The sequence below is a fragment of the Trachurus japonicus genome, chromosome 24 (assembly GCF_045865225.1).
Source record: "Trachurus japonicus isolate A0001 chromosome 24, Traja_1.0".
Taxonomy (NCBI): domain Eukaryota; kingdom Metazoa; phylum Chordata; class Actinopteri; order Carangiformes; family Carangidae; genus Trachurus; species Trachurus japonicus.
Window position 1 is genome coordinate 9,585,156 of NC_140930.1, and position 22,049 is coordinate 9,607,204.

At 43.0% G+C, this 22,049-nt stretch overlaps 1 protein-coding gene across 2 annotated transcripts; it reads right to left on the reverse strand.

Moving 5' to 3' along the window:
- Positions 1–272: 272 nt before the first annotated feature.
- Positions 273–13,690, reverse strand: tfap2b (transcription factor AP-2 beta). Of its 2 annotated transcripts, none has more exons than XM_085771039.1 (8): positions 13,552–13,690; positions 10,433–10,891; positions 8,796–8,850; positions 7,412–7,631; positions 6,983–7,101; positions 5,817–5,958; positions 1,103–1,426; positions 273–1,055 (listed from the first exon to the last, which is right to left on the reverse strand). In XM_085771039.1, exons 1-7 carry the CDS (start codon positions 13,597–13,599, stop codon positions 1,132–1,134), a joined length of 1,338 nt encoding a protein of 445 aa, XP_085627165.1. In that variant the 5' UTR covers positions 13,600–13,690; the 3' UTR covers positions 273–1,055; positions 1,103–1,131. The 2 variants fall into 2 exon arrangements, with proteins under 2 accessions (XP_085627165.1, XP_085627166.1); XM_085771040.1 differs by lacking the exon at positions 13,552–13,690 and adding an exon at positions 11,196–11,285.
- Positions 13,691–22,049: the final 8,359 nt, after the last annotated feature.

Genomic DNA, 22,049 nt, shown 5'->3' on the forward strand with positions numbered 1-22,049 from the left:
ACTGTTTATAAACTACATACTAATGAGTATTCATGCGTTATAAATGAAGAAATCAGTATGTAATGCTTAACTAATGCTTATAAAGTGCTACCAAAGTTGCATTCTCCACTGTTTCACTTAACAGGACTGGTGTTCATTCATAATTCATTAAAGTTAAAGCAAATGAAGATCCATGTTTTACAGGTGAACGTTGACCCTCCTCGGCCCTGACTGGGACTGGAGCAGAGACTTGTTGTTGTTTTTTGGAGAAAAGGCGCAGGCCGCACACCTCGCATAATAAAACACATGGTTTATTATCATCAGTGTGATAGAAATGAAATCACTGGACAATTAGAAGCATGTCTACCCATCATCAGCACCATGACAACAGCTCTAGAAGAACAGAAAAACACTGGATGAGTCCTGCCGCCCCCGCCCCTCCTCCCCACCGCCACCACCTCCACCTCCTCGCCGGCTCACAAAAGGTCGAATCACAGATTTAAATAGGCCTACTCCCAAAATAGCTGGTGCACCTATTTACACAACCATCCATTTAAATTAATATAAATAAATATTTACACACATAAATTAACACCCTCCCTCCCTCCTTCGTCCGTCCTCGTGTTCAATAACCAGACAAACCTGTTTCACAGATAAAATGCTCATCATCCAAAATGTTTCGTACCCACAATGCTTTTTCTGTGTGTGAAGACAAACACAAGCGCACACTCACACTCACTCACATTCACATTCACATTTCACACACACACACACACAATGTTGTTTGTTGGCTGCTCACAGCGTCTCAGTCTCACAGGATGCAGGCAGGGGGAGCAAAATGGATGTAACACAGTAACCACCATGTCCTCAGGGGAATGAAAAGAACGTAACACAGATGAAAAATCCCTCTGTGCTCTCTGACACTGGCCCACGGCTGTCGTCTTCCTCTCCACCAAACGTCTCCCTCTTCCTCCTCCTCCTCCTCCTCCTCCTCCTCAGCCCTCCTCAGTGTGTGGCAGGTCAGTCGCAGTGGTGTAAAGCTAGAAGTTTAACGTTGTAACGCCTCTGCGTCGTGGCTTTCCCCCTCTTTCTCTTTCTTTCTCTCTCTCTCTTCCTCTTTCACGCTCTCTCTTCTTCCCCCCCCCCCTTGCTTCATTTCCGCTGCTTCTCGTCTTTGTCGCCGGCCTTGTTGCCGTCGCCGCCGCCGTGCCGGTTGTTGGAAGGGTTGTTGAGAAACATCTTGTCGAGTCCTTTGAGAGCCTCAGTGAGGTAGTTCTGAAGGGCGGTGAGCGCGGCGCAGATGGCGGGCGAGCCGAAGCCGTGCGTGATGAAGGAGAAGTGGGAGAGGCAGCTCTGGATGCCCGGCTCCAGGATGGGCGAGGGCCTCGAGTTGCCCAGCGGAGTCCTGTCCTGGGCCAGCAGGTCTGTGAACTCCTTACACAGCTGTCTGCAGGGGGGACGGACAGGAAGACAACAGCACGTCAGGGAGACACTCAACACAGCAGATATTGACATTTATAAGGTTTATTCTCACATAAAATAGCACAATTTCACTTCATTTTGATTTATTCCATTTATGGTATACATTCACACTTTCATACTTCACATTATCGCACATATTTACATACTGTACACACAGTCACCATGAATGAAAAGGAGCAGGATGAAGAGAAACTTATAGTACCTGCCCCTCTCTATTGTTATAATTGGCTCTATGCACAGCTCCGTATTTCCTGTTTTACGTTATTGGACAAACTGATTAATCCAGGTGTGTCTGATCATTGTGACTACTCAGACACACCTGGATTAATCAGTTTGTCCAATAATGTAAGACAGGAAATAAAGGAGCTGCCTTAAGTTCAGGAAGTAGTGGAGCTGTGCATAGAGCCCATTGCATTGGCTTACTATCAGCACCAATATTATACTCTATTTCAAAAAATTAAAGATGATGAAACATATAATAATAATAATAATAATAACAAGAAAACAAACAAGCAAAATAGCAGTGGACACCACTCTATCTATCTTTTCTTTTTTTTCCCTTCCTTCAATAAAACCTCTCGACTAAAACCCAGGAGGCTCCAATCATCAAGTGGCAACGGACAGCTCTGTTATGGACCTCTGAAAAATGAGTTGCACATAAACTGATTTGTCATTTTAAAGGAATCTGCAGCAGTGAATCAAACAAGACACCTAATCTTTTACCTATTGTATCAGAATCTATCAATAATCCCCCTCCTTCAGATATAATCCAGCCATGAGACCCACTGAGGCAGTGGTTCCTAACCTTTTTTTGGCTCGTGACCCCATTTTGACGTCACAAATGTCTGGCGACTCCGCGCCGTCAATCAAAATGTGCCAGCTCAGATATTTTTATATGCTGCATTTTATTTTGAACTCGATTGAACGTGAAAGTATAGAAAACTGTTGTTTAAGATTGTGTATGGTGTTTTTAATCATCATTTTAAAAAGAATAATCATTAGTTAAATTTTATATATATTTTTTATCAAATACTTGACATTTCAGGCGACCCCATTTGAATTCTAGGCGACCCCACGTGGGGTCCCGACCCCAAGGTTGAAAAACACTGCACTAATGCAACATATTGGGAATTTATCCATGAATATTGCCATTTCTTGTTGTTAATTAGCATTAAATCCAAACACAACGGGTGGACGGTATGGACCTCATCATCAAACCAGTGCACAGTGTGAGTTGTGTAAACAAGTCAGCCACTTCGGCCCAGTGTGGTAAAGGAGATGTTTGCAGATGTTTTTGCAACACAAACTGAAAGTGCATTAGATTTTATAGAGCATGGAAACATGTGTAACTGGATTTTTTAAAAAGAATTTCAAGTGCAATATCTTAGGAGAAAAAATATGGTGTAATCCACTAGTTGTCTCTGCACGCTGCTTTTTTTTTTCTCCCCCCTGCTCGGTGTTAAAAAGGATGTTTTCTGTATTTATTGGATCACAGGCTGCAGCACAAAAGCGAAAGCAGCCGTTCCTCCAGAGCAGCCGTGTTATAAAGAGGTGGAAGAAGGAGAAAAGAGAAAAAAAAGCCCTCGCCCTCAGACCATCACTGCAACCACAGCCTGATGAAATTCTTGCAGGTGTAGTTGAGCAGCTCCAGCAGCAGCAGCAGCAGCAGCGTGACCCCACCCTGCTACTATTCAACTTTGAGCTGTGACGCTTGTTGCATCAGGTCTGTGCTAAACAGGACGAGGTGTAAAAAGCACCTGAAGAAACCTTCCTCCACTTATTTCACCCTCTTCCCTCTAAAGATTCGACGTGTTTATACAAGATACTCTCGCTGCCTTTACAGAGGAGGCGTTTATGTCTAATTCATAAAATGCAGATGCAAAGAAATTCTAATTTCCCCAGATAGGTTAACATGACATAATGTATCCCCAAAGGCAAAATCTCCCTTTTGTATCCCCTTCTTTTACCTCGGGCCTTTCGGTGTGATGTAGTCTAGCAGTTTCATTGTGTGTGTGTGTGAGTGTGTGTTTTTTTTAAGCCTACTTTCCCTCGGTCCTCTTCCATCTACTTTCCTTTTGTGATTCCCTGTGTTTCCCAGAATGCCTTTGGAAAGCGATCAGAGAGGAACCTCTCACAGACCTGATGCAATCAGCTGTTACAGTTAGAGGTGTATGTGGTAAGAGGGGAGGCAATTTTTTTTCTTCCTCAATAGAAAAGTATAAGGAGTGTGAGAAAACACTCTGAGATCACAAAACGTATGCTATACACTTTTAAATTTCACTTTATGTTTAATCTAAAGCTTGTTAGTTTTCCTGCCGTGGCAATCAGACAACGCCACTGTTTGGCAAAATTAACACTAGTAAATGAGGCCTCTGTGCAAAATAGTGAATTTTTAATTTGTTATTATGCCTGTTTTTTGCAAAAAGGGGTCATTGAATGCATCTTCATTCTTCACTGAAAGGTGCATCGGTGAGAAACAGAGAGAATCACCTCTACAACTCGTTCTCCTCGTTACATTTCAGCAAATTATCCTCTGGTTTTAGGCCCATGTTTTATATTCAAGAGACCCATCCCTCTCTCTCTTCTCTCTTTCTCTTTCGCTTGCACGCCCCATCCACACACACACACGCACACACACACAGTCAGCGGCCTAAGGGCAGAGCTCCAGCAAATGAGTGACAGGCTGTGCGGGCCGAGCCCAGCTGGGGTTAGGGGAGTAGAGAGGAGAAGCCGCCACCCCGGGCTACACTCACGGCTCTCGCTGTTGTTTTCTGGCGACTTGAAACACTTCACTGCTAAATAATGAATTTCTAACAGGCAGCACCGACACCACCACCGTATTGGAACAGGTTTGAATCTGCAGCATCAAACATCCACCACCGAAACACACACACGCAGACACACAGACACACAGACAGATGGTTTATGCAGTGCAGGCCAGTCCAGCAGACAGCAGTGTTTTATGCAAGCAGCTCAAAAATACAAGACGTTTGATTCACAGCACAAAAACTCACATTCAGAGGAGTAAAGCCCGTCGATTAGAGCTGCTCATTAATTACCCGAAGACTACTTTTGTTCATGTAAAAAAAAAAAAAGGAAAAATCTGAAGTGCTTCTGCGATTTAATCCACATTTTATAAATCCACATCACCGCTCAGCGCTGCCCTGGTTTCTTTAAGGAGAGAGGGATGGAGAGAGAGAAAAAGAAACCATCCAGCTCGGTTGCTGAAGGTAATCACAGGATCCGGGATTCAATTCCACAGTTTAACGGCCATAAAAAATGGATTAATATAAGTAACTTTACGATGAGAACCAGTAAAAATGGATCTGCTTGGAAGACCAGAGGAAGAGGTCAAACACACACTCACAACCTTCAGAGCTTGTATTTTATAATGTGTGTGTGAGTGTGTGAGAGCTGCACAGGCCACATAAAGAGCATCAAACACACTCGAGCTGTGAAAGGTTTATCTGTCCTGTGGATCCTGGAGCTGCTGCGTCTGACGTCTGCTTTTAAAATAAAGGTTTATGTCACGCTTTTTTGCTGTTTTAGCTCGATGACGACTCTGGGCTTTAATGTGGATTTCTGCTCATTTCTTATAAACGCTTTTTTTTTTTTAAACGCTTTAATTTTTCCTCCACGGTGACAATTTTCCCCCCAATCAGCAGTTTTCATCACAGGTTTATAGATTTTAATATTGAGCTCATTAGCAGAAATCTCCTCCTGTCGTTTTCAAATGTCACTGTGTGAGCTGGGATGGTAAAAACAGAGAGCGGCCTATGGAGGGAGGCTTTCGCAACAGCCTCAGGGGGCAGAAAGAGAGAGGGGGGGGGGGGGGGCTCTAGAAGAGGGGCCACCACAAGGAGCCCCAGGAAAATGGGAGAGAGTCTCATTTCAGGATAATCTGATTCACCAGAAATATTCCAGGCTGCTCTTGTTCCTGTGTGCAGCCAGCCAGCCAGCCTGTTGTTAAAAACCTAAACGCTCCACGTCACACGAGGAGTTTAGTTTCTGAGCAAACATGTGTTTTGGATCTGATTTGAAATGTGCCAGTGGAAATATCTCAGGATATTTGGCTGCATTTCTGTATTTAAATGGAATAAAAACAATAAAAAAAACAACCTCTGTTTGCCCTAACCTTTCCCCACTGACCTTTCTCTGTTTGCATGTATCCAAATCCTAACTCATATTTATATTTGTAAATAATTCAACCACATACCACAGGACTCTCCCTGAGCCTGCATGGCTGCAGACATGTGTCATGTATATATATCTATATATATTCCATGAGAGGAAACAAACACCTCATAAAGACTGCGAGGGAAGCTGAATCTAATCAAACGGTCCATCAAACTCACTTTGTCGCCAGCAGCATGTTTTTCCGCGTGTGCAGCTCGTTGGGGTCCGCGTGCTGCCGGTTGAGGTACTCGCTCACGGCTTTGGTGGGGAACTCCGTCTCGCAGATGTAACCGAAATCCCGGGCCAGGTGGACCGCTTCACCTGAGGGAGGGGAGGGGGAGGGGGAGGGGAGCCATGATGTCAGTGTAAATATAATAGAGGCCTGTAAACAGTGATCAGCGTCTGTCAGATCCGCCACTTTCACTTAGATGATCAGACTATTGGCTCCTGACTCCGCCCCCTACAAACACATGTGTTTTATTTTTGCTTTAAAAAAAAAAAGAAAAGAAAAAAAGAAAGCTACTTAATGTTAATTATCTCGCATTTCCTGGTTGCGCGTCCAGCAAAGGACACGTTGTCGCGTAATCTTTTTACGCACTTTTACGCATAAACGAACAAAAAGCATTTTTGGAAATAATTAAACTTCATTATGAAAAATTTAAAATATGAGAGTGAGTTCATTCTCATGGTTGTTAAATAAAAATAATAATTAAAAAGTGAACACAATCATAAGACTATAAAAGTACCAAAGCTTAGAATAATGATGATGATAATAATAATAAATGTATAGAAAATACTGGCTTCATTCAAATGAACAGGTGAATTAATATCAGCTGTGTGAGGGAGAAACAAGCCCCATGTGCAAAATAATATTTTATCCTGCAGCTAAAACGCTGCTGTACAACGGGGGAGGTTCCACTTTTAATCAACTCATTAATTAAATTAATTTAGCAAATCACATCGTTTCTCCTCCTGCTCTCTACACACACTATGTTTCTGTCCCTGCCATGGCTCCTGTTGTCTCTGTCTCACAGTTTTATGGATACAGGGAGGTTGACAAGCCTGGGAGGTCGTGACCTTTACAGAGTTACACATTGTGCTCGGACCTAAATTCTGTTTATAGTGAAACCAAAGCTTCTTTCAGAGGTAAATTGAATACAAGAGGAACAAAATCCATGTTTCTTTAATTATAAATATATTGTTGTCTTGTGTTTCTATAGAGGGAGGGATGGTGTGTTTGTTTCTTCAAGTCAATTGATAAAAACAAATCTTTAGGATGCTCATCTGTTGACACACACACACACTCAGTATTTATGAAGTGGCCGGTGTTTGCTCAGTCAGTCACCTTCTACTAGAGATGTGAGTAACGTGACGTTGGCAGCTTTACGCCTCCCAGCAGGTAGATTCAGTCCAATCTTCTCCAGCTTTTCCCTCAGACACTTGCCTCCGTTTTTGGACTTTGCTCTGTGGAAACAAAGGAAACCGGTTCAAATGTTGCACCTTAAACTTTACATGAATGTTTAGACTTTATAGACTCAACTAACAGTTGGTTTATAGTTATTGATTATAAAGCAGTTTGTCTTCAAGCTATGTGTGAAGTGACAGAGGCCTTTTTAGAGCCCAGGGCCTCATTCACAAATCCTGCTGCTACAGGCTTCTTCACACACTGTCCACACACACACACACACACACACACACTCAGCCTGCACAGGTTATTTGTGTGTGTGCGTCAACCCTCTCCTCCTCCTCCTCCTCCTCCTCCTCGTGTAGCTACCTTCTCAACACGCCCCCCAACAGGGAGGCGTTGAGGCACTCGGGCGGGGACAGTCTCCTCTGCACCTCCCCTACGGTCACTTTGTACTTGGAGGTGGAGCTGAGCAGCGACAGGCGGCCCGGTACCGAGCAGAACACCTCGTTGATGTTGACGGTGATGCCGCCGATCAGCCCGTCCTTGCCGAGCATCAGGGAGCCCATGTTCTTGGGCGGCATGGGGACTGGAAGAGAGGGAGAGAAGAGGAGAGGAGGGATGAGTGGACGTGTTGCATCACAAACTTCTTGACTCAACATCCTCACTCTGCTCCAGAATCCAAACCTTAAAATAATAATAATAATAATAATAATAATAATAATAATAATAATAATGGGCCTATTTGTCCAGGCCATAGTATCTCAAAGAGGTTAAATCGAAAGCAACTGGACTTAGTTATTTGTCTGGGAAGACGTTTCACCTCTCATCCAAGACGCTTCATCAGTTCATGTACCTGGTCAGATGCGCACATGAACTGATGAAGCCTCTTTGAAATAATAATAATGATATTCATTTATAAAACCCCTCCGCCTCCTGCGTCTGTATAACTCTGCTCCGTGCGTAAAGACCGCGCGCTCTCAGAGGGCGTCCCCGGCCTAATGAGGCGCCCACGCGCCGGGCAGTTGCTGTTATTTAATGTCGCGCGACATTCTCATTACAATATTATCGATTGTTGATTGGCTCGCGCTCCCAAATCGCATTAACCACCTCCCCGTCTTCCCTCCACGGCCGGTTTAACTCCCACCAGCAGCACTGGATGCTCCTTCATCCAGCGCGTTAATGGTGTTTAAAAAAAAAAAAGAGAGAAGAGAGAATGAAAAAAGGAGAAGAAGCATGCGTGCGTAGGGGCCAGTGAGGTTTTTTTTTTTTTTTTTTGATAGCTCCACGGGGGATAATACCGCAGATTAGCTCTAAACGAGCTCACGAGATCTCCGTGAGCGGTGCCATTTATTACATCAGCGGCTTAAATGCCCCGCGGGGAGCTCAGTCACTCAACATCCCGTAACTAAATCACCGCACATCATCAGAGCGGCAGCAGCGTGGCAGCCTGTCAGCGACACACTGCCTGCGAGTCAATATACCGGGATCGTTAACCCGACCCCCCCCCTCTCTCTCCCCTCACCCTGCACCCCGGGAAGAAAATAATAATAACAATAATATTAATAATATTATTAATAATATGGGCTCGTGGTGATGTGATTTTCCTGCCTGGTCCCATTTAGATCCAAACCACCTCCCTGCTTTCTATAAACCATAATTCATACAGAACAGATGAGAAATTAAATTATAGTCCGCTCTATTGTGCATTAACAATCTGTAAAAGGATGCAATGGCAGATGTGTGTATGTACCTTTCTTAATTACTGATTGATCCAGGATGTTGGTTCCGTTGGTGTCTTCAATGGTCTGTCAGAACCGAGATAAATACACATGTTTATCACAGACAGCTTCCTGCATCACCGTCCACATTAATAAGACATTTAACCAGCAATGCAATTCAGTCATCATCACACACACACACAAAAGGAAGCTCAGGTTTAAAAAAAAAAAACACAATAAGGGGAATAAAGTTGTTTTGTTTCCAAACAGCAAAAAAACAAATCTAGTTTATAATCCACTGGTTTAAATCCACGATGACAATAACAATACAAACGCAGGCCTCATTCATTCATCAATCTCATTCATCATCACCCGGACAAATAAATAGGACCCGGTGTCAAAAAGAATAATTCGTTAAAAAACAAATTTATATGGAGGTTAATAAACGCATGACACAAAATACGGGAAGAAAGAAATGAGAATCTATTGTGGAGGTTAAATGGCGGAGACGATTCGTGATGGTTGTGCCCCGAGGGGGGGAGAGAGAGGGGAAGATGAAATCCTCCACACACACTATAACACCAACACACACACACACAGCTCGGTGTAAAAGTCAGTTTCACCAAAGTGTGTGGCAGCAACAACACACAGGAAAAAATCTATAAGAGAAACGACAGCCTTCAAACTCTATTAGATCGACCACATGAACACGAAATATCATAATAAAAATAATAGTTATGATATGGTTTTGATAATAAAAATAAAAGAGTAATGAATTTTCTGTATGTCAAAATGAATTATATAGTATTATATTTATCATAGTGGCAGTTAATTTTAATGTGAGCATCAGTCCATCTCCTCCTCAGTCTCCTTAAAGACACTTCTAGTTTCGCTCTGGGCCATGATCTCTGCGGCTCAGGCTGCAGCCCTGAGGGAGCTGCTCTGCTCCGCGGTCACTGACCCTCGGCTGCAGAGGTGCGGGAAACAGCTGTCAACAATTACCAGCCCGCTGCGTCCACTCACTGCGACTTACTCTGTCCAAACTATTTATCCCGTTTCTCTATTTTATTTGGATGTAGGCTATAGCTTTTTGCTTTTTATTTTTATATTTGATTCTTATTTTTTTTACAACTGCATCCAAACTGAAAAAGGCTGCTGAGGGTTGTGCACACACCTGAGGTAAATGTGTGTTTTAGATGAACTGCATCGTTTTTTTCACAGGTGTATCCTGTGATTTGTCTCCTGTGTGTACCTAGACTACATTTGTTTTGCATTAAAGCCCCTGTTGCACGATACAAATATTTTTTTTAAAAACCAAACAAAAAAACTATTGGTACATTTACGCTGCAATACAATGCCCCGGTGTCAAAAAGAAGAGAGCACTGTGTTTGCATGTAGCCTAATGAATGGAATTTAGAAACAGTGTCATCTGTAAATCAGATTATGGGTTAATTATTGATGTGATTATTCTGTAGTAGCAGTATTTAGATCATATTTAGTAATAGTAACAGAAATGCAGATGTTTGTTCCTGGCTGTCAGTCGTTTTGCAGCTTCGTGTCCCTCTGGTCCTGAACATCAACATCTTTAAAATGAGTTTAAAATAAATAAAACCCATCATGATTAAACCTGGAGACTGTGACATTATTAACCTCGTGACCTCTGTCTCACCTGAACATCCTCCATGCCGTGCAGCCCGTGCAGCAGCCCGTCGCCCATCCCGGGCTCCAGTCCCGGGTGAGCGGAGTGCAGCAGCACATCTGGCCGCCGGACCCCGTAGTCCCGCCGGGGGTCGAGCCCGGACAGCTGCGGCAGCGAGGCCCGGGGCTGCGCGAGGAGGGCCGAGCTCTCCATCCGGTCCCCGGCGGCGTCCTGCCGCTGCCGCGCGCCCCATGCGCCCTGCTGGCTCTGGTGCAGCGAGTTGAGGGAGTAGGGGTCGCTCACGTGGGAGTACGGGTCCTGGCTCTGGTAGTGCGCGAGCGGCTGGTACGGCGGCGGGAAGTACGGAGGCTGGAAGTCCGACGAGGGCGCGTGAGACAGCGGCGGCGCGCTGGAGTAGGGTCCCGCGTGCGACACCGAGCCCAGCTGGGACAGACGAGAGCTGTGGCTCGAGACACCGTCATGCCGGTCCTTGGAGAGGAGAAGAGAGAAATAAACATCATCTCTCTGCGGGACTAGATCCACAGCCACGCGGAGGCCCAGGACCAGGACCAGGACCAGGACCAGGACCAGGACCAGGACCACGGCGCGTGGCTCAGAGCAGCGCCCCCGGTGCTGTAGACCTGAAAGAGAGAGAGAGGGCATCGAACCTGCTGAACACAAAGCACATGCACGAGAGCCTGGAGGGGGGAAATGTTACAGCCTCATTTAAAATGTCTCAAAAGCTCACAGCGAAACTCTAACGGCTTCAGGATTCAGGAGCAGAGAAACTCACCGCGGTGGAGTAGGAGTGAACTAACATCTGGAAACCCTCTGTAGGAATGGGTCTCACGTGCGGCGGGCTCGCGGTAAAACAGCTGGATGGAGAAGAAGACGTTGACGGACACACACTCACACTCAGCTCCGCTCTGAACTTCCTCCGCCCCGAGCCGCCGCCGCTCTGAGTGTGAGCACCGAGCTCCACTACCCCCGGTATACGGCGGCGGTGGTGTAATTGTTATTCATGACTGGGACTTACAGGAATATTAATGTGGCGCGAGGCAGGGGGACTAGTGGCGACACATGGAGCGTGAAGCCTCTGGTCTCGCGCAGCCCGTTGAGTGACGTTTAAATTCCGTGGAGACAAGAGGCGAAGCGACGCGACGCGCGAACAGCAGGAGACACAGAGAGGAAGGGGGAGAGACTGTTCGTGCAGGCGAACAGGGCGTCCAGAGCCGAGAGGGACCCCCACCACACACACACACACACACACACACACACACACACACACACACACACACACACACACACACACACACACACACACACACACACACACACACACACACACCTCCACTTCCACCAACCCCCCCCGTCACCGTGGGGCCTTTCGTGGGCAAAGTCTGGCGCAGGAATCTATCTTCTGCACCAACTCTTCCTGTCGCAGTTAAAACCAACACACTCAACTCACTCAGATATGGATATAACATAACATAACAGGGGCTGTGTGTGAAAAGCTTCTTCAACATGACAGCGACACAGCACCGAGAGGTCACGGGTTCGATTCCCACAGTGGACACACTCAAACCACTCATTTATTTAGAAAACCGCTCATTTATTTAGAAAATAAAAAGTTCATTTTCCTCACACTTGATGTATTTTCTCTCCACTTGCTCACACATTTATTAAACTCCTGGAAAATAAAGGTCGACTCGTGTTGTTGCAGCTGCTGCCTGCCTGACTGCCCCTCTGAACACACACACACTAGAGCAGTGTTTTTCAACCTTGGGGTCGGGACACCACGTGGGGTCGCCTGAAATTCAAATGGGGTCGCCTGAAATGTCTAGTAATCGATAAAAAAAAGATTACTGATTTTTTTAAACCTATTATTATTTTAAAATTGTGATTAAAACACCACACATTATCTTAAACAGCTGTAGCCTATTCTATACTTTCACTGTCTTGAACATAAATCGAGTTCAAAATGCAAATGCAGCGTATAAAAAGCAGAAATTTGTGATGTCAAAATGGGGTCACAAGCCAAAAAAAGGGTTGGGAACCGCTGCACTAGAGACACTATAGGGCTCGCGTGAATGGTGTCGCGAGTCAAAAGCAGCGATTAAAGTTTCCTCCGTGGACACCGCGGCCCCTCTCTGCCCTCTCGCCCGACTTGTTTAACAACATCAGCGCCTCCCCTCCCCTCGCGCCGTGGGAGCAAAGCCATGTGCGGCACGAGACAAGAGGCTTCCCACCGGGCTGAGGAGCCGAGGGGCCTCGCGAGCTGCCCTTTTTTTTTTCTTCCTCTTCTTCTTCTTTCGCTGCTGCTTTTGTTGCTCGAGACCTTTTCAGCGCGAGCCGGGGCCGGAGCCGGAGCAGGGCGAGTCACCCCCGCGCGCGCGGCGGTATTTCTCCACTTTACCCCCTCTCGCTCCCCTTTTTTATTTTTATTACCAGGAAATAAAAGATTGTTCTGGGACCACAGCCAAAAGATTTACATATTTCTCACACACAGCCGGCTCTGACCCAGCCTTTCTCTACCAGTTTTTTTTTTTTAAATATAAAAAATAAACTAAAGCCTATTTCTTAAAAACAAAACAAAAAAAACTATTATTTTTAATTATCAATGTAAATATCCTCAGACATGAATCCAAGAAGTTCCAGATTATGTTGCTTATTAACAAGAATCCAGTGAAATAAAACCATCACATGCCATATTTAAAATAACCTGTCAATTAGATTTAAAAAGAGGATTTAGTACTAAATAAATGATCAACATCCAATGTCAAATATTTTCTTAGGTTTTTCTTTTTCTTTTCTTTTTTTTTTTTTTTACCATATAATCCAAACAATTACTGGACCTGCACCATATCTATAATATAATCTAATAAAGCAACAAAACCTCACAGATCCAAGTGCATTTTATATATATTTTTTCTCTGAATAAAATATTTAGATAATATAAAATGAACTGTCCACATCCAGCACATCACACAACAACAGGCCTGAGCTGAGCCTCCTGAAAAAACACCTTCACTCAACCACCAGCCAAAAAAAAACAAGACAAAACATTATCTCCTATCTGTCCTTTTAGTCTAATGAGTCTAATTTAAAAAAAATCCCACAACACACAAACAGCTGGACGCTCACGTTACCTCATAAATATCTTCATACTTGACATTCTCCACTAGTTTCCACAGCATGGTCGCTTCTCCGGTGTCGGTAAACCGAATGCAGCCAAGTGAAGAAGGGATGTCTCAACTCTCTCTCTCCCTCCCTCTCTCTCTCTCCCTCCCTCTCTCCCTCTCTCTCCTTCTCTCTCTCTCTCTCTCTCCGCCCTCTGTAAAGTCAGGCAGCAGCCTTTGTGAATGGGGAACCCCTGTAAAGCCTCCACTACTGTGTGAAGACAGCTAGGGCGGGATGACAACAGCAGCAGCAGCAGCAGGAAGAAAAAAGAAAAAACTAAACAGGAAATACAGTACATGTTTTATTTATTCTAAGTGGCTACAGTTCCCACAATAAAAGCACAATAATTTAACAAAAGGCTTGATATTGCTATAATATTATACATAACGCGCCTTCTGGTCACTACTGACAACAGCCTATAAGATGTAAATCAAATGAAGGTAACATAGGTGGGGAATCAAACTCATCTGCACATACACAAAGGTGATGTATTAAAGCAACAGCATGGGTTTCAGTATGTAAAGTTGTTTTTTTGTGTGAATATTTAGCTTTAAAGTCATATATTCTTATATTTCGTCTTGGTGAAATGTGGTTATGGTGCAGACAGCAATAACATACAGTGTGGAGAACTCCTGATACAGTCTGAGCTGTCTTGTTTATTATAAATATTATTGAGTATTACTTCACTGGTCCATCATCAGCCTGAGGAAAAGCTTCAGTTGCTTGTTGGTATTAAGTCTAAATCCCTGCAGGGCGGATGAGAGTCACCATTCATATACTGGAAGTAGCGTTGGTTGTTGTTTTGATGATGATGATGGAGATCTGTTTCTGTTATTTCGGGTCAGTTTTGATGTCAGTAAGGTCACTTTTTCTACTCGTAAAACCATTTTTAAACATATAAAACCATTCGGTGTCGCCCAGTTGTGGGTATCTGTATCGTTTTCACAGGCGTATCCTGTCATTTGTCACCTGTGTAGACTACATTTTCTTGCATTAAAGCCCCTGTTGCATACAAATATTAAAAAACAATACAACCAAATAACTATTTGATGCCGCAATACAACACCCGTGCCTTCATTTATAAGTGTCCTGATGTCAAAATGAAGAGAGAAGGTACTATGACACTGTGTTTGCATTTAATGAATGGAATTTAAAAACGGTGTCATCTGTAAATCAGATTATGGGTTAATTATTGATCTATTATTCTGATTAGCAGTGCAGTACACAGTGAGTGTGGTGCTGCATTACACCCACAAGCTGACTTGGCATGGAAATGCATATATATGTACACACTACGACTGCATCATATAAAGGCCTACCATGATAATATCAACACATACATAATTCACAGCTATGGTATAGAAACTGTGATGTGTCACTGGCCTGTGTTATTATATGTGCAGGGTGCATGTAAACACTGCTGCAATGTCAGCACAATACATGATATATGTTATCACATTGTGACTTTGATGGCTCAGCGTTAAAAAACTCTACGACCATGATGCATCATATTGTAGCAGAGAGACAAAATATTGCAATAAGCATCCCGCCAACATCACCTCATTAATATGAGATGACATTTGAAACCTTATAACACTTGATCCTTAAAGCAGAAGTAAGCGATCCGGTCGTTTTGGCTAACTTCTTCTCAGCCGATGGAGTTAGCAGTCCCCGCCCTCGTCCCTACGTCACCACATTCACGCGCATCCCTTGGCTGCACACAGAGAGAGGACCGCCCCTTTATGCCGTTCTCTCTCCTCATTGGATAAAGGTTGTAGGATACAAGGAAAGTTTTCTCCTCGGCTTACAGCAGAGCAGAGTCACTGACAGACCCCAGATTCCGCTTACTTCTGCTTTAACAATAAATTTAATGTTTTTTATACGTAGAAAAAGTTATTTTCCTGTAGCCATGACAACTGTCAACCCTATTTCTGTAGCATTAGCAGATAAACGTTAAGTGGTGCTGTATAATTCATGACATGGCTTCATATGCATCTCAGGACAGATTGTAGGTTACTTTCCCTTTAAAATAAGATACTTACATTCAGCACATGCACTGTATGTGTGGATATGAGAGAGACTTGCATCCATTTCATGCAGCTTGTTTTAAATGAATGAAACAGACACACAACAAATAAACCTCTGCACATTTTATTCATTCACCCTCCATCTTTAAACCCTGAGCCTGAACTGCACTGTTCTTCTTCCTCTTCCTTCTCTTTTATCTCTTATCTGAAAAATCAGCACATCAGAGGACGCAGATTCAGATAATTTATTAAAGCTGCACAGAAAAAAAAAATCCAATTTAAAATCTATAATAAATAGAAAGCATGTGTATTTGATAAGCAGGCCTATCACATTTCTTTACCAACAGCCTTTTCATGCTTCTCAGTGGGGATTTCTTCCAAGTGTGTGTAAACTGCTCCCCCTAGTGTCACAACACAATAAATGCATCCATCACAAAATAGATATTGACATTGTGCCATACTGTCTCCACTTCAAAATGCTTCAGTTTTAAATGAGGAAAGGGACATTTATTTTAGATGATTTGATATGATGGAGACCTAAAATATATCTTTATATGGAAAAAGCTGTACGTTTGACTAAGAGCTCCACATTGTTGCATGATGAATTTTATTAGAAATGTGCCTATGTTTATATATCTGGCTTCAGGATATTTAATCAATGTACCGATTTGCTTCAGTTCTGGTGCAGAGCGATGGTTTAGCTCTTATATTATCTGTGTATCTCTGCTCATACACTGTCATATGTCCCTCTGACATGGCTGCCATCATTAAGCTCCTTTTGATGTTTGATGCAAAAAAGAAAAGAGAGAGAGAGAGAGAGAAAGCTGCCACTGAGGATACCAGACATGAATGTTTAAGAGACACGGCTGTTCGCAAGTTCTCTGGAATGACCCACTGCCAAAGATTCACCCATCTCTCTCTTTTTTTCTCTTTCTTTCTCTCTCTCTCTCTCTTTTACACACACACACACACACACACACATGGCGAGGCATATGACTGTCAGCGATGACAGATGTCCTGAAAGTCTGGAAGTCTGCAGGCGTGGTTGTGGTTGTTGTCCTGCAGGGGCTTTGACACACGATGTATCAGCATACATTACACACATGTCACACTAATGCTGCTCTCTCCGCTCCCTGCCTTTTGTTCAGGGACCGTCTGCAAATGACACAAATTTTGTCTTCCACTTCCACCTTCACTGAGAGACACAAGCTGCATTGGCCCTTTATAATAATAACTGACTCCCATTCATCCAGTGACTTCCTTTTCTCACCCAGGATCTCATCTCTCTTCACTGCGTCACAATAAGAGACAATATTCTAGGGAAAAGCAGCACAATAAGTGTTTTTGAATAATAAGACATGAGGCAGAAAACCAGTGGAATAATCCTTTAATATTCAGTTCATTATCTCTTTTATAAGTGATGAGACACAAGTGCAGACAAAAAGCGACAGAAACAGACTCACAGACACAATTTGGGTTTAGAAATCAATGAACTACTAGTACAATTAATGTGATATAGCACCAGTAAGACAGGTTCGTATCATCACAGTAAAACCCTGAAATGTTGTACAGGTCCTTTAAAATGTCTTAAAAGCTTTTGAGAAGCCATGTTGGACTATTTAAAGAACATATACAGTAGGCTACATATATTATATGATTCAATTGGCATAAGACGATACGTTTTTAATATTTATCTCAGTGATTTGAGCTAATTTGTCCTTGAAGATGCAGCTTTTCGGACTTTAATGACAATTCATGATTCATTTGTAATGTAGCGAGTATGATAACACCTTCAGGTTCTATCTTCTCCTATGTGTTGGTCAGGATTTCCTTATCCAACCTGATCCAGTCTGAGAGGAAGCAGCAGCTATAATGATGAGCTCTGACTGTGCTGCTGCTGCAGTTCAGCCGGTGGCCACTAGGCCGCAGTAGAGCACCACAGAAAGTGAATTAAAGGACCAAGTGAGGAGGGAATAACATGGAGACCTGACTCAACACGAAACTGAAGCTTTTAATCATGAATAATGAGACCTGAGGATGCATTGAGGGAAATATATTTTGAGAGTTTTAAGGGCTTTTTGAATGTGTCACAGAGATAATGAGATAAACCCACTAATAATAATGAGGCCACAAAATCTTATATAGCTTTGCATTCAGCTTCCAAAAACATTAAAATTACATTAATAAAGCCTGAATAAAACATGATATCCATATGAATCATTCCAACTAAAGTCTATTATGCTACATTAGCTGCTAAATAAATTGCACATGCAGGATCCAGGTTTTCCTCTCAGCATCCAATAATCCAGATGGAAACAGAAGCAGAATGATGATGATCACTAAAACGGAGAACAGGTTGTTCCTGTCTTTTTTTTCTTTTCTTTTTTGCAGCCAATAGCTCCTGTGATGTGTGTGTGAGTGTGTGTGGATTGACAGAGAGTGACGGGGACAGTTGGGATGGCGGCTGAAGGCCTTGAATGTTCCTGGGAGTGAGCGGGATCAGGACAGAGGAGGAAGAGGTTTTAGCAGAGAAGCCAGGGAGGAGGAGGAGGTGGTGGAGGAAGAGGAGGATGAGGAGGTAGGAGGAGGAGGAGGAGAGGGGGTTATAGCTTCAGAGGAGAGAGACTGGAGAGATGGGGGGGCTTAGAAGTTGGCAGAGTTTGGTATTCGTGACTGTGGGGCTCAGTCAGCAGGAGTTATAGTCCCACTGAGACCCGCTCTGTTTAATTCACTTCTATATAAATGGCAGTAGTCGTTGCATGTTTGAAGAGCTTCATTTTCCCTGTGTGTTCTGCTCTGCATGTTAAACCTGCACTCACACACACACATGGTTAAATATATTGCACTACAGACTGACTGACTGACTGACTGCGATGAAGCAACTCACACACATAATTGGGCGAGAAATCTTCCCCCCTCCAAAAATAAAATAATAAAATAAAAAAATAAACAATAATATAGCACGCGAGCATAGTGGAGGAGAAAATCTGCTCTGATGCTTAATGCGGTGATAACAGAAGCGTTGCATTGTAATACGATCAATAGCCATGTGTGAATAATGCATCGGCCGCTCCATCACATTATGCGTTTGCTGATGTCAAACTTGTGATTCATTCTTGTCCGTTTGTCAATTTTTTTCCTCTTCTTCTTCTTCCAGCAGCAGCAGAGGCGATGTATCGATTTCATTTTCCAGCTCATTTTGATCAGGCTGCTTATTATTCTAATGCAGGGTCAGCAGGGAGGCCTTTACATGTTTATCACGCCGGTAATCAACAAAAAGTGAGATTAAGTTACTTTTTTTTCTCCTCACTCCTCTCTGCTCCTCTCTCTCTGAGTGTATGTTTGCATGTGAGTGTGTGTTGTGCTCATTTGTTGCTGCTCATATATACCCTCCAGTGAGATGCAGCAACCATCAAAGAGCCAATTTAGAGAGCTGCTTGGCTTCATACACATCACTCGGTCTACACACACACACACACACACACACACACACACACACACACACACACACACACACACACACAGGTTGGTGGAGATACACACACACACACCAGGCCGGTTCCTCCATATGAATCAAGTTCCTCCTCCACAGGAGCTGACTGACGCCGGTGGAGCAGCGCTGATTAAAACACGTCATTTTAAAACAACAACAGAACAAAGTGCATCAAAAGATTCACATCTGCACATATCTATGTATCTTGTATCTTAGCAACAACCTCAAAATGAATGGGATTATTATTATTATTATTATTTCCTAATTTGATTTGAGCCTATATCTACAGTAGCGTGAACTTGAGCGAACCATCCAGATAACCAATAGGCTAATCAAAATGCTGCGTTCAGGTCGCATTGGAATTCCTGCAACTGAGTGAATGGCGATTGAATCCAATCAAATCAACCTCCATACATCCGGGGATTCTGCCGCTCCTACTGTAGCTACATAATTTCTTCTGCATAATCTTAAAAGATGCTCTGAGTCAAACAGTGAAGCTATTTATAAAACTCGTTTTTCTGATTCTTTTGACAAACCCTGAACGTAGCAGAAGAAACAGCGGAGAAGGAAATGAGCCTGTTCATTATTTATATGAACATCTATAGGCTCATATAGACAACTGTTCTGATTGACTAATATTTGGATTACACTGTCTGTTGTTGGTTTAATCCATGAGTGGTGGAAAAAAAAGTTAATTTTTCATAATTTTTTTGTAAACGAGTGTTTAAAAAAGGTGATGTGAGGCACCAGAGAATTTATGATAGATACTTTTCTATTTCCTCATGTCAAGTCCTCAACCAATTATCTCATTGTTAAGGTCAAATTATGTAATTATTGCTTAATGGCAGTAGGTAGGCTACTTTGTAAATATAACTATCCTTTATTTGCATCCTGTATTGGCTGAAACATTATTGATTGCAGGTCTAGTGTGTCATCACTGAGGTTAATGGTTGTAATGTTCCTTTTTTTTTTGCACCCCTGTTAAAGATTTAAAAAATGACTTGACGGGAAATCCTAATTTATTATTTGTCATCGTGGATTTTTTTGGGATATCTTGCAACGCACCAATAACTCAGCTTCGTCCCAGCGTCATAAAACATTCACTGTGTGTGTGTGCGTGCGTGTGTGTGTGTTTGCGGAAGGAGTCGTTGTAACACAATCTGTCATCTGTCAAAGAAAACCAGTAACAATAACAACACCGCGTCGCACTTGAATCCACTTTCCTTTGCTTTACATCACTGTGAATTATACTTCTACTTGTCTCCACCTGAGGCTTCACCTGCATTAATTCAGAGCGCGCGCGCTGCGAGGGCATCGCTGGTAAATGCATCCTGTTTGATTGTGTTACAACTGTGTGTGTTTATCAGTGTGTGTGTGTGTGTGTGTGTGTTTGTGCAGTCGGTGGACGTGACCTCCTTTTTAAACGACTGGAATATTAAAGAGTAAACAGAAACCTACAGAGCCCGGATGGAGACGCCAGCAGGCAGCTGCTCCTCTTCTCTGTTTTATCATCACCACCACCACAACCACCACACTTTTTTTTCCCTTTTTTTTTTTTTTTGAAATATAAATAAGCAGAAAACCTGATAGAAGTCGCTCAAACTGAAAGAAAACACACAAAAGCGGCGTTTGAACTTTTCTGTAGGTAGAGCCTCCTCTCTCAACATTAGAGAGCAACTCTGCCTCCTTCTCATTTCAGCACTCTGAACTCATATGGATAATTCACAGTCACAGCTTTGATCTGCGCGGCTTCTCTTTTAGTCTCTCCTTGCTCTGTTGCCTCCTCCTGTGTGTGTATATGTGTGTATAAGTGTGTGTGTAGCTGTAGCAGCTATGTATGTTTATATATGCCGTGTGTGTGTGTGTGTTTGCACATCTTCAAGCCAAGAGTAAATAGTAGAACACGTAGCAACTGTCTTTATTGAACACCAGCATTTTTTTTTTTTTTAGAAGGTAGGGATTTAACATATATATAGTTAAAGCCTACAAGAAAAGTAATTTAAATATTTATATATATCTTTACAAATGTTCATGAGCGAGTCAAGAGAGCTCGTGTCGGCTAAACTTGCGATCTGAGGAGGAGGAGGAGGGGGGAGAGGAGGGGGAGGAAGGATGGGAGGTGTACAAAGATAGACATGCACAGGGAAGAGGAACGACGGCAACCGGCAAAGTCACCTTTTACAAAATGGCTGAGTTGGACCTCTCTCTCTTTCTTTCTCTCTCTCACTCTCTCACTGTCACTCACACAAGCACGCGCACAGGCTGTGGCGTCACACATCCAGAAAACAGTCTCTATATGTGTCTGTGTGTGTGTGTCGTCCACGTTATAAACACACTGGTTGCTATGGCACTGATTGATTGATTGTAGAGCGTAACACACATAAATTAATGAATTAATAAATAAATAAATAAATAAAACGAAAGAACTGTATGGTGTGTTCAAGTGCTCTCACAGGTACAGGTGATGTATGTGTGTGTGTATGTATGAGAGTCTGTTTTTTTAGTTAATTAGATTATTTAAATTCACTGAATGGAAAAAATTTAAAGCAGAATTTGAACTTTTATAGTTGAATTTTCTCAATAATTTAATGTAAAACAGATAAAATTGGACATTTCTGCAAAAAAATCGACATGAATCAACTTCAATCAGATCAAATTACTCTAAAACATTTAATTTTTGTGTATGTGTGTGTTGCCCCCTCCTCTCCTTTCTGTCCTGGAGAACTTGGATGTCAACACGTCCATGTTTAACTTCCTGTTTTTCAAAAATTAATAAATAAACAAACGAACAAAGAAAAGTCTTGGATGAGTCACAGCCGTCTCCATGGCAAGGCCCCTCCTTGTCATGACACACACACACATATACACACACACACACACACACACACACACACACACACACACAGGTAGACAGGATGTGCTACTGTCTCTCCCACCTCAGCACGTC

Excerpts from the sequence above, each read along its gene's own strand:
- tfap2b (XM_085771039.1), bottom strand. The coding sequence starts at position 13,599 with ATGCTGTGGAAACTAGTGGAGAATGTCAAGTATGAAGATATTTATGAG. Across the intron at positions 7,632-8,795 it reads TCAATCAGTAATTAAGAAAG|TCCCCATGCCGCCCAAGAAC; the intron begins GTACATACACAC and ends CCTCTCTTCCAG. Across the intron at positions 1,427-5,816 it reads AACATGCTGCTGGCGACAAA|ACAGCTGTGTAAGGAGTTCA; the intron begins GTGAGTTTGATG and ends TCCCCCCTGCAG.